Here is an 18,500-nt window from a genome sequence, read left to right as displayed (position 1 = left end):
ACGCTCTGAAAATCCCTTCTGCCTTCTTCAAAGACGCCTGAGAAGTTAACTCTATTTCAAGAGCGCAGAGCGGAGCGACTTCCAGGCTTATGGACAAAACACGCACCCATAGACTACGACAGAGATACGCACACACGCCCCCACCCCACGCCTTCGCCACTCAAACCCTCGTTATATGATGATTTACGGCAGTGGTCCCCAACCACCGGACCGATTGGTACCGGGCCGCACAAGAAATTAAATTATTATTATTATTATTTTTTTTTTTTTTAATTAAATCAACATCCATCCATCCATCCATCTTCTTGCGCTTATCCGGGGGCAGCAGCCTAAGTAGGTAAGCCCAGACTTCCCTCTCCCCAGCCACTTCGTCCAGGCCCTCCCGGGGTATCCCGAGGCGTTCCCAGGCCAGCCGGGAGAGATAGTCTTCCCAACGTGTCCTGGGTTTTCCCCGTGGCCTCCTACCGGTCGGACGTGCCCGAAACACCTCCCGAGGGAGGCGTTCGGGTGGCATCCTGACCAGATGCCCGAACCACCTCATCTGGCTCCTCTCCATGTGGAGGAGCAGCGGCTTTGCTTTGAGCTCCTCCCGGATGACAGAGCTTCTCACCCTATCTCTAAGGGAGAGCCTCGCCACCCGGCGGAGGAAACTCATTTCGGCCGCTTGTACCCGTGATCTTGTCCTTTCGGTCATGACCCAAAGCTCATGACCATAGGTGAGGATGGTAACGTAGATCGGCCGGTAAATCGAGAGCTTTGCCTTCCGGCTCAGCTCCTTCTTCACCACAACGGATCGATACAGCGTCCGCATTACTGAAGACGCCGCACCGATCCGCCTGTCGATCTCACGATCCACTCTTCCCTCACTCGTGAACAAGACTTGTAGGTACTTGAACTCCTCCACTAGGGGCAAGATCTCCTCCCCAACCCGGAGATGGCACTCCACCCTTTTCCGGGCGAGAACCATGGACTCGGACTTGGAGGTGCTGATTGCCATCCCAGTCGCTTCACACTCGGCTGCGAACCAATCCAGTGAGAGCTGAAGATCCTGGCCAGATGAAGCCATCAGGACCACATCATCTGCAAATAGCAGAGACCTAATCACATCAACATAAAAAACACAAAATATACATTATATATCAATATAGATCAATACAGTATGCATGGATACAGTCCGTAAGCACACATGATTGTATTTCTTTATGAAAAAAAAGAAAATACCCCCCCCCCCCCCCCCCCCCAGTCTGTGGGACAAATTTTCAAGCGTTGAACGGTCCGCAGCTACAAAAAGGTTGGGGACCACTGATTTACGGAGCAACGCTTTGATGGCAGCAGCTTCGGACAGGATGAACCCCCCAACTCCAAGTCTGTAGTTTTTTTTCGTTGTTTTTTTTTTAGAGGGTCTTGTTTGGGAGCTGTTTTTTTCCCACCATGTTTAACTTTTTTCAACCTTTTTTGTGGGCGGCGACCAATCTGTCTTTCTTTTCTGTATACTGTACCTCTGTAACTGTATATTGCAGTGGTGGGCCGTCAGGGCCAGCGAAGCCTTTTGTGATGGCCTTCTGTCATGGTTAAAGATAAAAGTATTTTTAAATTTACAATCAACAATGTCTGTGCACTGTAATTCAATCGGTACAAACAGTTGATACACTATTTGGCAGAGGTGTGGACTCGAGTCACATGACTTGGACTCGAGTCAGACTCGAGTCATGAATTTGATGACTTTAGACTCGACTTGACAAAATGTGAAGAGACTTGCAACTCGACTTAGACTTTAACATCAATGACTTGTGACTTCACTTGGACTTGAGCCTTTTGACTTGACATGACTTGCCACTTTCCCCAAAATCCAAAGCTTAAAAAGTTATTTGGGAGCGCTCCGTATTTTTCATTTTCTTCGTCTGTCTATCAGCGTGTTATTCCTGTCAGCTGGTGTGCTGTCAGTACAACAGCCAATCAAATTAGATATACGTTGTTTTCATCACACAGCATTCATCCAATCAAATTGCAGGACAATCAATGAACTAGAGTTGTCCAACAACGTGCCAGTGATAAACAATTATGTTAAAGTTGGTTTCGTTCGGGTATAAAAACTACGACTTGGTCAACAAAAAACGAATTGCGGTATTCAAGTCACGCAGTTCGAATATTACAGACGGAGACGCAACAACTTCCAACTTCGTTCGACATTTGAAGTTGCACAAAGAAGGGTAAGTTCTGAATGTAAGATAACGTTTATTGGCTAAGTAACGTGACTTTTATTTGCTGTGTAGTTAAATCAGTGAGACTGCAAACTCACTGCTAACGTTATAACCATAGACATCTTATAAGTAGACGCAGCATCGAGCGCTACTGCCTACTGGCGCAGACGAGGCGCGTGGCCGCCATCTTGGAGTGGTGATCCGCTCCACTCAGTGCAATTAATTTGGCAGGAGCAATGAACTGGCAGCGCATTTAATTCATTTTACCTCACTGAATACGACTGATTTTCACCCCCTTTTTTGTCATACGTGTAGCCATGATAACAGACACATGTTTTGGCGTGTTTTATTATTCATAGTTTGCTTAACAGTAATATAATATTCTTATACACTATAACCCAGGTAACACGCGAACGTTATGAGAACGTTGTGGCATTGTTATGGGAACGTTAGTTTGTAACGTTCAAAGAACGTTAGGTTGTGGAGTTCTTGCTTGGTTAGCAGAACGTTAGCCAAGAACGTTTGGCAAGAACGTTTAGGGAACTGTTTAGGAACATGCTATTTTCGTCTGTTTTTGCTCTATATTGTCAGGACTAACACTCAAACACAAAATTCAACAATAATTCTTTATTAGTGATAATTATAATACAATAGAAATGGAATGCAATGGTATTTACGTCTGTTTTTGTGCTATATTGTCAGGACTATAACAAACAGAAAATTCAACAATAATTCTTTATTAGTGATAATTATAATACAATAGAAATGGAATGCAGTGGTATTTTCGTCTGTTTTTGTGCTATCTTGTCAGGACTGACACTCAAACAGAAAATTCAACAATAATTATTTATTAGTGATAATTATAATACAATAGAAATGGAATGCTGTGGTGCGCGTCAGTGTACTCCTGCCCCTTCTTGTTGGCTCTCTTCCTGGAAGTAAATAATTATAGATATTCACAAATACAACAAAGACAGCACTGGAATGTAGATGAATTGAATTCAATTAAAACATGGCATAATTTACTCCTTGTTTACCTGCTCAATGCTCACTGGTCTCACTGGCGTTTGCTTGGTTCTTTTCCCTTTCCCTGTTTTCTTCTTCTTCACTTCCTGCAAGTATTTATAATTGCAAATTCAACACAGAACTGGGATCTTTATGAATTGAATTAAAACATTGGCATAATTACTTTATCATTTACCTGGTCACTCATCTCACTGTCCATTCCCTTTGTACACCTCCCTTTTCACTTCTTCGCCGTCGCTTCCTGCAAGTGTTTATAATTGCAAATTCAACACAGAACTGGGATCTTCATGAATTGATTTAAAATATTGGCATAATTACTTTATCATTTACCTGGTCACTCATATCACTGTCCTATTCCTTTGTACACCTCCCTTTGCCCTTCTTCGCCGTCGCTTCCTGCAAGTGTTTCAATCAATCAATCAAGCAATGTTTATTTATATAGCCCTAAATCACAAGTGTCTCAAAGGGCTGCACAATCCACAATGACATCCTCGGTACAAAGCCCACATACGGGCAAGGGAAAACGCACCCCAGTGGGACGTCAATGTGAATGACTATGAGAAACCTTGGAGAGGACCGCATATGTGGGTAACCCCCCCCTCTAGGGGAGACCGAATGCAAGGAAGAGGGGAGCAGAGGAGAAAAAAGAAACGGCAGATCAACTGGTCTAAAAGGGGGGTCTATTTAAAGGCTAGAGTATACAAATGAGTTTTAAGATGGGACTTAAATGCTTCTACTGAGGTAGCATCTCTAATTGTTACCGGGAGGGCATTCCATAGTACTGGAGCCCCAATAGAAAACGCTCTATAGTCCGCAGACTTTTTTTGGGCTCTGGGTATCAATAATAAGCCGGAGTTCTTTGAACGCAGATTTCTTGCCGGGACATATGTACAATACAATCGAGTGTTTATAATTGCAAATTCAACACAGAACTGGGATCTTCATGAATTGATTTAAAACATTGGCATAATTACTTTATCATTTACCTGGTCACTCATCTCACTGTCCATTTCCTTTGTACACCTCCCTTTGCCCTTCTTCGCCGTCGCATCCTCTTAATTCCTCCTCTTCTCCTGCAAGTAGTTATAATTGCAAATTCAAAAGACATCAAATCAAATCAAATCAACTTTATTTATAAAGCACATTTAAAATTTACCACAGGGGTAGCCAAAGTGCTGTACAATGAACAGGTTAACAGATAAAACGAGTACCGAGCAAACACAACACAACACAAACAGAACACGATAAAAAATAAATAATTAAAATAGAATTAATAAAAACATAAAAACATAAAAACAGGATCACAGCAGGTGTATTATGGGGCGCCATTGCAGGATGGATATCACTCAGTGTTAAAAGCCATGGAATAAAAGTATGTTTTTAAGAGAGATTTAAAAACAGGAAGAGAGGAGGCTTGTCTAACACTCAGGGGTAGGTCGTTCCAGAGCTTGGGAGCAGCAACGGCGAAAGCTCTGTCACCTCTAAGCTGCAGCCTTGTGTCAGGGACCGTCAACAGCAGCTGATCGGCTGATCTTAAGGATCGGGTGGGGCAGTAAGGCTGAAGGAGGTCGGAGAGATAGGTTGGCGCGAGGTTGTTTAGACATTTAAAAACAAATAAAAGGAGTTTGAAATTGATTCGGTAACGCACAGGGAGCCAGTGAAGGGACGCTAAAATAGGGGTGATGTGCTCACGTCTGCGGGTCTGTGTTAGCAGACGAGCAGCAGAGTTCTGCACGAGCTGCAGGCGGGCGAGGGAGGCCTGGCTAATGCCTACATACAGGGCATTACAATAATCAAGACGAGTCGAGATAAAGCAGTGGAACATGCAGTGGAACTTCAATAAAATGGAATTCAAAATTGGGATATCTTATCATAATTCTCCGTACCTCAAACTTTGAACCTCCCTTTCAAAAAGTGGCCAGTTTCAGGACCTCTCCAAGCTCACAATCTACTTCAGCTGTGGTCGTCTGTTTGTGAACACCCCTGCATGCCTCTGGAATCACCAGCACAATTTAGAATTCCCTTTAGAATAAATACCGTAATAATAACAGCTAGATCGACCTTGTGAGCATACATGCAACATGTTCAAAGATGCAAACCTATTATTAACACTTACTTATTATTATTCTGTAAAAGGGCAAGTCCTCAAATGCCACTTTGCCTGTCTTTCCACGGAGACCAAGCTGCTCCAGGACTTTGTTTGTGGCAATTTTCCTCAGCATTGTCCTCACTGTGTCTGCCAAATTCTGCCCACCAAGAGCAGTAAGAGCTTTCACCTATACAAATAAATAAACAACAATATTGTACTTGATTAGAACATGTTTTTTGATAACTAAACAAAATAATTTTGCAATGGGGAATTAAAACTAATTACCAGCTGCTTTCTGAGCAGAAGATCAGTGTCGAGCTGTTCACTGAAGGTCTTAAGCTGCTCAAGAGTCTCGAAAGGCTTCTCAATGAGATCTTGAACATCCACAGCTTCTGGCCCCACAGACTGTGCTGCCAGCCCTCTCAGCATGCGCATAATTTCTCCCTGGTTCTCAACTAGTTTTTGAACTTTCATGTTTAACTGGAAAACTGCAAAGACAACAAAAGTCAAAGAGGTCATTCGTATTACTGCCCGTTGTAACAGCCTGTTTAACACCACCTATCAACAGTTAAAAAGCCAACTAACGTTCACTTTCAAGGGCATTCCTGCTGCTTCTTGGGAGTGGTCTGGTACTGACTCATACTGGCTGGAGTGGTTTGGTACTGGCTTGAGCTAGATGCATGATTCCTGTCTGGAATGAGCCTGTAAGTGCTGCTTCTCGCTGGGCTGTGAGGTCGGCCTGGATGCCTTGGAGTGGTGTAGTATTGGCTGGTACTGGCTGAAGTGGTCTGGTACTTGCTGGAGATTGGAAAGTTCAATGGTGGGAGCACTGGCAGTGGGGGTGCCTGGATGAGGATCTGTGATTTCTCTTTTCTGCACTTCTTTTTTGCCCGAATTTCCTCTTCGTCTAAACCAACAAAGACAATAAAATGTATGCACCACTAAGTAGTGTTTGAGTATTGTAAGTAAACAGTCTTTGAAAAGTGACTAACCGTCAGCATCAAACACATCTTCCTCATCGTTTCTATAACGTTCAGGGGTGATGTGGCTCCGTTTGGTTGATATTTCTTCTTCCTCTGGGCTCGAAAACATTTCAGCTTGTTTTTCATATTGAAGGGCCTTGTCAAAGTCTTCTGCAAAATTTCAAAGTATGCTGATGACTCAATATGAATTATGTTGTTTAAGATATACATGATATGACTTTGACAATATTCCCTTACCAGTCAATGTTTTCCTGAAAACCCGAATTGGTAGCCTATCCCAGACTTCTTTGTCAGGAATCTCAGCTCTCCGGATTCTGGAGTGGGTAGGATTTGGCTTTGGCCAATAGCAGAAGGTATTCTGAAGATAAAATAATTCAGTCATGATGAATGACATAATTAATAATAAGCTACAATATTATGCCTATGCACAGTACTTTTCAGAAAAAGTAATAACCTTTCCATCATCTTTTGTCCATATGGTTGGGACAACAGCGACTGAACGTTCACCAAGGAACTCAACGACCACATACGAAGGAGCCATCTGGAAAACAATCAGATAATATTACCATTTCAATACTGCATCAAAGAGTTATTTATAATATATCATATATTATAATATATTTATAATATATATTTATAATATATTTATATATTATTTTCCTTGTCTGTGAAGACCCTCAAGAGCCAGGTCTGCTGCTTTGTTCAGTCTTATCCAGTAGTCTACTGGGTTCTCTCTGTGCTTGGGCAGAGTAGCATAAAAGTCAGCAAGAGGGAGACATGACGGAGCATCACTGAAATACTGGAGTAGGATATTGTATATTAGTTCAGGTCTCTGTCTAACATTCAGTCCAGGATCACTACGCAATGCAATCTGCACTACATCCCTGGCTTTGCCCATCAAATGGTTCAAGATTTCCTCCGCCTGATCATCTATAATAACATTGTGTCTCTTGAGGTAAGTCTTAGTCATAACAATCCAGTCTTGCACTGAATACCTGTCAGTGTTGTCACCTCTAAATGTCTGGAGGTCTTTATCTGACTTAACTTGAACTGTCAAATGCTGGAGATCATGCTTGCTAACTCCATTGTGTGTGTTCTGCACAGCAGGACTACTCTGACAGTCACTCTGCATATTCACAACACCAGCTGACATTAGCTTTTCAACAATGGATTCACCAATTTGGGCACCTAACTGCCCTACCATGTCAGTGAGGTGGTGGATGGCATCTACATCACTGTTGGGTGTGGAAGTGTGAGGTGTCTCCCTCATGGACTCGTCAACAGGAGTGAACAGCAAACCTCGACCCAACCCCTTATTTGTACACCCATCAGCTACAATGCTGGAATGCCCCACCTCCCTACTATTAGTGAAATCAGAACACAAAATCCCCCTACCTCTTGATAACACAGGGGTAACAAACTTATCCATCGTGATGCCAATAATGATATGTACTTGCGTTGTGTAATTATACCGGAACAAACGGACTCGGAAAAAAAATAAGACGTGTTTTAGCACAAAAATAATGTACTACCGAAAGTTACCGACCCACTGAAAATAAAAGAGGGAGAGAAAAAAAAGAGAAAGAAAAAAATATATATAGATCACTGTACCCAAACACACTGTTTTGAGATCCGACCACACAATAATCATCAACCGTAGATCAGGTCAGCAGCGCAGCATCCGCGGCGACGAGCATCAAGCCGATCTGAAGATCCGAAGGTTCACGGCACCAGTGTAACTGTTCTGGGTCGGCACAATGAGACTTTTCCACTGTTCTCAGCTTCATTTATTTTTCTTCCAACCTGCGGGCGACAATCAGACAATGTCGGTATCCCGTCTTTCTTTGGCTTACGCCCTCAACATGTGGAACTTTTCTGTCACATATACATCTTTAACCATTTACAATGAAAAAGACAGATACAAACAGTCTGTAAAATATTGAAATGTATATTCTAAGCGCCATTCCGTGGCAGAACAAAACATGCAACATTTGCTATAGTTAACACCTTAGGAAATAAAATAAAACCACAAACCTGCGGGCGACAATCAGACAATGTCGGTATCCCGTCTTTCTTTGGCTTACGCCTAAACACACAGAATAACACTGTTACCTACGCACGTAAGCACACACACATACGTACGCACACACAAACACGCACGCACGCACACACACACTGAACAAGTCTCATTACCTACACATGTAGGCACACACGCACGCACGCACGCACTGAACAAGTCTCACACACGCACGCACGCACACACTTAACAAGTCTCACACACGCACGCACGCACACACTGAACAAGTCTCATACAACAAAGAGCGGCCGTTTGGCGCCAATGTTAGCGATGTAATGTTACCTGTAATCTGAACTTAAAACTAAAGGACAACACAGGTAAACATATTCACATTCTTGGTACACACATTCATTCATTAAAGACCTCATTTCTACCGAAAAACAAGGAAAAGGGCTACACAACCCAGGAGAACTACAGGAGCTCAGGAGGGACAAAAATATATCAAACCGCCCTCTCATAGACGAGCAGACAAGATAACTATTTGGAGATAAAATACACAAACAAAATATAATAAATAACAAAGGTGTATTTAACTCTGTTACATAGGGTAGAAATTGTTACAAAAAAACGTGCTTCGTATTTCACTCTTTCTATCTACTTACATGTGATCAATGCAATTGCCTGATTTATCGGGATTCTGGAATTTGCAGCGTTGTCGAGCGTACGTCGTCGAGCTTGGTAGTCCTTCTTTGTCTTAGGGAAGATTCTACGCGCATGCGCGTCAGATTACTCGAAAAACACAACACGTTCGCGGAACGTTAGGGAAACGTTACTACATAATGTATATAAAGTAAATTTGCGGAAAAAACACACTTTGAAAAGCCTAACGGTTGCTGTTTTCATTGCAGGCAAATATTTTGTGTGTCATAGGTTTTGATATGTTCTGAGAATGTTCTTAGAATGTTCTCATCTTGCATAACCAAACGAGAACCATACAGTAACGTTACGCTAACGTTAGGTGTTACCTGGGAAATGACCAGACGTCCGAGATCAAAACTGGGAATATAATCCCAGAGAAGGTGGAAAAAAACGGTAATCTATTTTTAAATTGAAGAAACAATATGATTAGGTTATATATACATATGTGTGTATCCTACATAAACAATGTATGAATACATTAGATATCTATATATCTTAGGGACCTATAGACTGTATCTCTGTTGCTTCAGCAGCAGAGAGTTTATTCTGTCTTGACACTTTGTATTGATATTTTCTATTACATTCTTCCCTTAAATGATAATGTTTGCAGTGATTGTTTTATATGTATTATTTTATGTAAGTCGCTTTGGATAAAAGCGTCTGCCAAATACTTAAACATATATAAACACCTGAAAGTCTTCATATCAGCTAAAACCACCAATCTGTTTCACTGGATTCAGAATAAAACCAAATTCTGTTCAACCCAACAATGTTAGTATTTGAATATTGTTACTTGAAGACTGATTCCTGGTTACAATTATACTGTTAAGAAAGTATTGTCTTATACTTTGCCTAAAATGAGAATGCATCATAATCAGTGGCGGCTGGTGAATTTTGTTTTAGGTGGGGCTGAAAGTTTGTAAACCAAACCCCTGTAGGGGCGTCATCCTCCCCCAGAAGATTTCTTTGTGATTTTCACATACAAATATTGAAGATCTTTGATCCTTCTCAACTCTGTGGTAATATTATTTTCATAAAATACAACCAATAGTACGTTAATGTTAAATCTCACTTGTGAAAAGTAATCCCCCGATTCCTATTTTCAACAGTCCGCTCATTTGAGCAGGAAAACGGTGAACACCACCATCTTTGTTTTCTACCTGTCATCTGTCAGTTTCGGCTGCTCGCCGGCTCCTCATCAGCACTTCAAGATGGCGGCCAAATTGCTCACGTCACAGCAACCAATGCTGCGTCTACTTATAAGATGTCTATGGTTATAACGTCATTGCAAACACGGCAATCTGTTGCGTCCACTGCAGTTTGCTACCTTATTCATACTTTTTGTCAAGTGATTTTTTTTTAAGCAGGGTTGCATGAGGTACCTATACATAACGTTACGTTAGTCAATGTATCACACACAGTAACGTAACGTTAGACGGCAGTCAGCAGCACCGCGTATTTTAGCCACCTACAAAAAGACAAACATAGTCAAATAAAGGTCAGTTAAAATGTATACTATATTAAGAATATGTGTACATATTGCATAGGGTCCTGACATCTAAAAAGTACAACTCTGTTCATTGTTATGTTCATATATTTATGTTTTTCATGTGTACGCACACATAAACACACATACAGTATGAGATGAGATCAATGAGATAAGGTAAGAACAGGATAGAAACTGCTGTGGAACTAGTTACAATGCAATATGCCATGGAAATACAATGTTAACACTTTTGTGCAAATAAGTACAGTTGCACTTGTTTTTTTTTCAAATGTGTTTATTCTGTAAAGGAATGAGTTACATGTTTAAAATGACTGGTTAATAGTGCTATTATGAAGTGCAATGTCATCACTATCTTTTTCCCTGCAATTTCAAATGCACTTGTTTTAATAAATAAATACAGCGTTTTAAAAGCATACACAATCTGTGTAAATATATTAGTCTGTGGTTAAATGACTTGAAAGGACTCGAAACTCAAAATGCAGGACTTGGGACTTGACTTGAGACTTTCCAGTCTTGACTTTGGACTTGACTCGGACTTGCCCTGTCTTGACTCGGGACTTGACTCGAGACTTGAGGGTAAAGACTTGAGACTTACTTGTGACTTGCAAAGCAATGACTTGGTCCCACCTGTGCTATTTGGCCACCCATCCAAATGGTCAGAATCAGGTGTCCTAATCACTTGGCCCGGCCACAGGTGTATAAAATCAAGCACTTAGGCATGGAGACTGTTTCTACAAACATTTGTGAAAGAATGGGCCGCTCTCAGTGATTTCCAGTGTGGAACCGTCATAGGATGCCACCTGTGCAACAAATCTAGTTGTGAAATTTCCTCGCTCCTAAATATTACAGTCAACTGTTGGCTTTTTAATAGGAAATTGGAAGAGTTTGGGAACAACAGCAACTCAGACACAAAGTGGTAGGCCACGTAAACTGACAGAGAGGGGTCAGTGGATGCTGAAGCGCATAGTGCAAAAACTTTCTGCATGGTCAGTAGCTACAGAGCTCCAAACTTCATGTGACCTTCCAATTAGCCCACGTACAATACGCAGAGAGCTTCATGGAATGGGTTTCCATGGCCGAGCAGCTGAATCTAAGTCCAATGCAAAGCGTGGGATGCAGTGGTTTAAAGCACGTCGCCACTGGTTTTGAGAGCAGTGGAGACGCCTTCTCTGTAGTGAGGAATCACGCTTTTCCATCTGGCAATCTGATGGACCAGTCTGGGTTTGGAGGTTGCCAGGAGAACTGTACATTTTCGGACTGCATTGCAGTGTGAAATTTAGTGGAGGAGGAATTATGGTGTGGGGTTGTTTTTCAGGCATTGGGCTTGGCCCTTTAGTTCCAGTGAAAGGAACTTTGAATGCTCCAGGATACTAAAACATTTTGGACAATTCCATGCTCCCAACCTTGTGGGAACAGTCTTCCAACATGACTGTGCACCAATGCACAAAGCAAGGTCCATAAAGACATGGATGACAGAGTCTGGTGGGGATGAACTTGACTGTCCTGAATCCGACAGAACACCTTTGGGATGAATTAGAACGGAGACTGAGAGCCAGGCCTTCTCCACCAACATCAGTGTGTGACCTCACCAATGCGCTTTTGGAAGAATGGTGGAAAATTCCTATAAACACACTCCGCAACCTTGTGGACAGCCTTACCAGAAGAGTTGAAGCTGTAATAGCTGCAAAAGTCATATTGAACCCTATGGGTTAGGAATGGGATGGCACTTCAAGTTCATATGTGAGTCAAGGCAGGTGGCCAAATACTTTTGGCAATACAGTGTAGATAATTGCGATAGCCAATCAGATCACGAGTTGTTGTCAGTAGTCTATCGAGGTAGCCTGATGTTAACGAGACTGTGATTGGATACTCGCTTGTCATTCCAAAGTGAGTATCCAATCACAAGTTGCAACTTAGCAGGAAGCGGGAAGTGTTGCGCCGTAGCCAGACCGGGATAGCAGAGGAGGAGAACAAAACGTTGATTAGGTGGCAGATATATATTTGCAATGCCATTTTCAAGAAGGATATTTAAAGAGAAACTACATCTTGTGAGACGACGTCGACCAACCCCGGAAGCTACCTCAGCTGTCCCCGCGATGAAGTGGGGAAATCCTCGCCACGGGCTTACACGGCATCGGATGGCTGCTACAAATTGTGAGTTTCTTGATTTTTTTATGTTTAATATGTTGACAGTACCACATAAGATATGTTTTAATTGCTGATGCGTTCTAATAGATTTTTAAATGCGCCAGAAAATAGGCCGTTTTGTACACCGTTGATGTGTTTCAATGCACCTTTTAATGTTTCCCTGTGTAGTATTTCTCCAGCATTGGTCCTGTGGTGACGTCAATGATGGTATTTGGAGAGGTTATCACTGAAGGCCTAGGTGGGAAACGCATGGCCCGCCACTGGTATATTGTATGTCTATTCTTGGACAATTGTGCTGAAAATGTATCTTGTTGTATTTTTCAAGTGCAATGCGATCGGTGGGAGTTACCTTTCCTTCCGCTTAGGTAAGTACGTCGTGCGCAAGCACAGCAGCCCACTGTACAGTGATTCAGTTTCTCATTTATTTCTTTATGAAAATTACTGGCAAATAAATTGAGTTATCCAGTATTATAAAACAGCAAGGGTAGGTATCCTTTTATTGTAGGTTCTTTATAGACACTACATACAGTTCTCTCTCTCTCTCTCTCTCTCTCTCTCTCTCTCTCTCTCTCTCTCTCTCTCTCTCTCTCTCTCTCTCTCTCTCTCTCTCTCTCTCTCTCTTACACACACATTCTTGTATTTGTTGCCTTCTTGAGACCTCAGAAAAATGTCTATAAGTTGTAATTTTACTCAGTGCGAGTCAAAATTTCACAAGAAAAACTGAACATTTGTGCAATATCATAATAAAAGTTGGAATTTTACTCAACAGTCGCAATTTTACAATAAAGGCTTAACATTTCTGCAATTTTATGAAAAGAGTCTTAATTTTACTCGACAAAAGTCACAATTGTATAAGAAAACTTTAAAATTTTGGCAATATTATAATATTAATCAGAATTTTACTTGGGAAAATTATTGCAAAAGTCATAATTTTACTCAAAAAATGTCGCTATTTTACAAGAACAACACAAAGTTGCAAAAGTCAGAGTTTTGTGTGACAAATTTCACCATTTTGCTTTAAAAAGTAATAATTTTACATAAAAAGTAATAATTTTTATGAGAAAATTTTGCAATATTACAGAAACCGAAAGAATATGAGACATTTTTCCCAATTTTATGAGAAAAAAAGTCGACACATTGTGAGAAAAAGACTGCTTTTAGTTCTTTTCTTCTTCTTTTTTTTGTTTGTTTGTAATTGTTTTTTAATCTTCATTATTTACCTCAAGTTATTACAGTATGTCTCTATATACATATTTATTTTTATTTTTTTAAATAAATTTTGGCCAAAGGCGGCAAATTTCAATTTCTATCTATCTATCTATCTATCTATCTATCTATCTACCAACCACATGGGCAAATATCGTTGATGTACAGTAGATACCTGTATCGCTGTACAGCTTTACTTTACAAAAGAGAAGTGTGGGATTTAGTATTTCATTTTATTAAATGTTTGGATGTATTTAGTGTTTGGTGCAACCGAAACAGGAGGGGATAGAAAGGGGGGGGGGGTCTAAATTGTGGGGACAAGACAGAAGGACAACTACAAAACAACAACTACAGTAGCAGAGTGGTTAGAAAGAGATTTTATTTCGGCCTCTGTTCTCTTTCCTGTCAAGCCTACATCAAACATGGTCAGTAAACATTTAATTTAATTCTATTTTCACATTTTGATGGCAGATATCATCTTGATTGAAGTCATGAAGTCAACACGTGACACAGAAAGTGTGCTGGATGCTGCTGTAAAGGCCAAACAGTCCCTGGACAGCGCCACTGTTCAACCTTGTGGTCAAAGTTGGAACCTGACTAAAGTATTACAAATGCTCTGCTGCTACCAAGTGGCTAACATTGATAGTGCATTCTCCAGCAAGCAGGCAAACAACAACAGTACAACATACCGGTATACTAATATGATACATATACTAATATGATACCAGTATTTATATAAACAACTGATCAGTCAAGTGGAAAGTAATAACACAGTATTGAAAATGTTTACACTTCAATAGAAAACAAAAGTAATAATAGTCCTTTGAGACACTTGTGATTTAGGGCTATATAAATAAACATTGATTGATTGATTGAATGGTAATGACACTATTGATAATAAATAATACTATATAGCTCCATTAACAGCATTTAAAAAAACAAAATATACACGTAACGTAGGTGCACTGCTAAAACGCACATGGAGGAAGCTTAATTGTTTGAAATATATTTGACATGTAAAGTCAATGCAATTATGGAATTATAAATGAATATCATGTTGCAGACATTTCATCAATTATTAGGAGCTTTGGATAATGTTGTGTCCTCCTGGCTGATGTCCTGCAGGTGTGTTCCACCTATGAGGAGGAGGTGCAAGAAGGAGGGTAGATAAATGAGCCAGATTCTCTCAAAGTGTTCAACCAGCGACCTCACAAGTTCAAAGATCATTACTGCAAGAAAGCAAAGTTCTGCGACATCTATGCACGCATGGTCGTTTGTATGACATCATCACGGTCGTGTGTATGACATCATCATTATCCTTTGACATCATAGTTTATGACATCAACTAGATTCTTTGTATGACATTACCATAGTTTATGACATCATCATGATTCTTTGTATGACATGATAGTTTGTATGTCACCATCATCATCGTTTGTATGACATCATCATAGTTTATGACATCATGCTTTGTATGACATCATGATCCTTTTGTATGACATCATAGTTTATGACATCATCATGATTATTTGTATGACATTACCATAGTTTATGACATCATCATGATCGTTTGTATGACATCATCACAGTTTGACATATCATGATTCTTTGTATGACATCATGATAATTTGTATGACATCCTCATGATCGTTTGTATGACATCATCACAGTATATGACATCATGATCGTTCGCATGACATCATGATCCTTTGTATGACATCATAGTTTATGACATCAGCATGATTTGTATGACATTACCATAGTTTATGACATCATCATGATTCTTTGTATGACATGATAGTTTGTATGATATCATCATGGTCGTTTGTATGACATCATCATAGTTTATTACATCATCATGATCGTGTGTATGACATCATCATGATCCTTTGTATGACATCATAGTTTATGACATCATGATTCTTTGTATGACATTACCATAGTTTATGACATCATCATGATTCTTTGTATGATATCATGATAGTTTGTATGACATCATCATGATCCTTTGTATGACATCATGATCCTTTGTATGACATTGCCATAGTTTATGACATCATCATGATTCTTTGTATGACATCATGATAGTTTGTGGATTATTACGATCATGCTTTGATTGTCGTACTGTGACATTTCTACATGGATGAAGGCTTTTGTTCATCTATACATTTGGTGTTGTATGTATGTACTCACCTTGTTGCACAAATGATGTCTTAACAAGCTTCTATTGTATATTGTGCAATATTGCCAAGCAGTCGGTCAGCCTGCTACTCCTAATACAGTCAGCACCTGGTCCTCCTGGTTGGGGGTTTGGGTGTGGGGGTTAACACTCCCACTCCCATGTGCTATCCCTCATTCCTCCGCTGGAAGCGCGCCGGGACACGCCCCTGCTCCCGTGCCGGCAGAGCTGCAGGCAATCTGTAATCAGCGCACCTGGTACTAATGAGGACAGACAGTATAAAGACCAGCGGACCCGAAGATCCAGTGCAGGAACGTAGTTCACTCCTCGTAGTAAGCATCCCGTCCTTGGCTTCCCTCCTGCGTTCTTGCTCTCGCTGTGTCTTCCCAGTTCCCGTGTCTTATGTCCTTTGTGTTCCCCGCAGTGCTTTTCCTGTTCCCCGTGATCGAGCTATGTGCCTCGACTCCCCTCTGGATTCTACACTGCCTCCCTCGATCCTCGACCCCTGCTTGGACATGGACCTCGTTGCTTCTCTCCAGCCCCCGACCGCTCGCTTGTCCACGGACTGCCTTCTCGCTTTGCCCCTCTGGTCTGACGAAGGATCCATCCAACACGCACATACAACAAACTCTGGTAACATTTACATAGTTAATCCTACACATCGTTTTGCACCAAACACATGGAGTAGCATACACCTCCCATACACTCATCAAGAGGTTCAATGAACCTATTGAACTGATTCTTGCTTTGGTGTCGTCTCCTACTCTGCTATGAAAAACGACAAAAACCCAAACATCCGCAGCACCAAGAGTAGACTTGAGAATGACTATCCGTAGTGAAAGCCTCCCGGGGAGAGCTAGAGAGGACATTCAAGGAGTCATTGATTGGATCTGGACGCCAATTGATGAACGATGGCTCAACCGTCCTGTACTCCGGACACAAGAAGACTCACATCCATGGCGTAGTCCTGGTCTTTGCCAAGGAGCAAGTTACCACCTTGCTTGATTGGGAGCCTATCAGTGACAGAATGATAAGTTCAAAACACTGCAAGCTCACCATCAGTCATCTAAGCCAAGTCATATCCAAAGTCCTTTGTCTTGACATGCTCTTGATCAATGGAGACCTGAATGCCAAAGTAGGAGAGGTTAACATCAACTACGAAAGTGCCATGGCTGCGGTGTTGTGTATAACGATGGTGAACTTCCTGCATATGTCTTAACAACAACTGTGTCATCGGTGAATACCATTTTCCCCACAAGACGATCCATAAGCATGAAGGTCGCCAGATGGTAGATGGGATAGGCCCCTCCCACCTCCAAGTCCCATCGAAAAAGATTCACACCCCTAGGCTTTTAATAGTTACCTATTCTTTTTTTTTTAAATGTTAACACATTAAATTGTATTGTATTGTTGTTAAACTGAGAAAATGTTCAAACATATTTATAATTTTATTTAAATATAATTTGGTTTGCATTATTATAATTCTAATTTTCTTCTTTGTGTTCTTGTGTTATAGCTACACCAGAAGGAGAGCGGCGAACAGGAGACAAGGTCAGATGACCAAGACGATTTCTTGTCAGTCACTAAATATGTACAAACCCCATTTCCATATGAGTTGGGGAATTGTGTTAGATGTAAATATAAACCGAATACAATGATTTGCAAATCATTTTCAACCCATATTCAGTTGAATATGCTACAAAGACAACATATTTGATGTTCAAACTGATAAACATTTTTATTTTTTTTGCAAATAATCATTAACTTTAGAATTTGATGCCAGCAACACGTGACAAAGAAGTTGGGAAAGGTGGCAATAAATACTGATAAAGTTGAGGAATGCTCATCAAACACTTATTTGGAACATAAATGATAAATGGGTTGTACTTGTATAGCGCTTTTCTACCTTCAAGGTACTCAAAGCGCTTTGACACTACTTCCACATTTACCCATTCACACACACATTCACACACTGATGGAGGGAGCTGCCATGCAAGGCGCTAACCAGCACCCATCAGGAGCAAGGGTGAAGTGTCTTGCTCAGGACACAACGGACATGACGAGGTTGGTACTAGGTGGGGATTGAACCAGGGACCCTCGGGTTGCGCACGGCCACTCTTCCACTGTGCCACGCCGTCCCCCACAGGTGAACAGGCAAATTGGGAACAGGTGGGTGCCATGAAATGCTTAGTCAGTCACAAACAAGGATGGGGCGAGGGTCACCACTTTGTCAACAAATGTGTGAGCAAATTGTTGAACAGTTTAAGAAAAACCTTTCTCAACCAGCTATTGCAAGGAATTTAGGGATTTCACCATCTACGGTCCGTAATATCATCAAAGGGTTCAGAGAATCTGGAGAAATCACTGCACCTAAGCAGCTAAGCCCGTGACCTTCGATCCCTCAGGCTGTACTGCATCAACAAGCGACACCAGTGTGTAAAGGAT

General features: G+C 41.1%; 1 protein-coding gene across 4 annotated transcripts; it reads right to left on the bottom strand.

Annotated features, from left to right (window-relative positions):
• Positions 1–3,162: 3,162 nt before the first annotated feature.
• LOC133584605 (uncharacterized) lies at positions 3,163–8,499 on the bottom strand. Of its 4 annotated transcripts, XM_072912833.1 has the most exons (13): positions 8,334–8,499; positions 7,911–8,102; positions 6,754–6,840; positions 6,537–6,657; positions 6,309–6,449; positions 5,902–6,223; positions 5,602–5,804; positions 5,344–5,503; positions 5,114–5,220; positions 3,757–4,300; positions 3,558–3,623; positions 3,403–3,468; positions 3,166–3,313 (listed from the first exon to the last, which is right to left on the bottom strand). In XM_072912833.1, the coding sequence occupies exons 3-6, from the start codon at positions 6,838–6,840 to the stop codon at positions 5,910–5,912; spliced, it is 663 nt and encodes a 220-aa protein (XP_072768934.1). In that variant the 5' UTR covers positions 7,911–8,102; positions 8,334–8,499; the 3' UTR covers positions 3,166–3,313; positions 3,403–3,468; positions 3,558–3,623; positions 3,757–4,300; positions 5,114–5,220; positions 5,344–5,503; positions 5,602–5,804; positions 5,902–5,909. The 4 variants fall into 4 exon arrangements, with proteins under 4 accessions (XP_072768937.1, XP_072768934.1, XP_072768935.1 ...); XM_072912836.1 differs by lacking the exon at positions 8,334–8,499 and having other exon boundaries at positions 3,163–3,313; positions 5,114–5,249; positions 7,911–8,288; XM_072912834.1 differs by lacking the exon at positions 8,334–8,499 and having other exon boundaries at positions 3,168–3,313; positions 4,214–4,300; positions 7,911–8,288.
• Between the last annotated feature and the right edge of the window lie 10,001 nt (positions 8,500–18,500).

The sequence above is a fragment of the Nerophis lumbriciformis genome, linkage group LG03, assembly GCF_033978685.3.
Source record: "Nerophis lumbriciformis linkage group LG03, RoL_Nlum_v2.1, whole genome shotgun sequence".
NCBI lineage: Eukaryota > Metazoa > Chordata > Actinopteri > Syngnathiformes > Syngnathidae > Nerophis > Nerophis lumbriciformis.
Note: the sequence above shows the minus strand (reverse complement) of the source record. Positions and strands in the feature narration are given on the sequence as shown.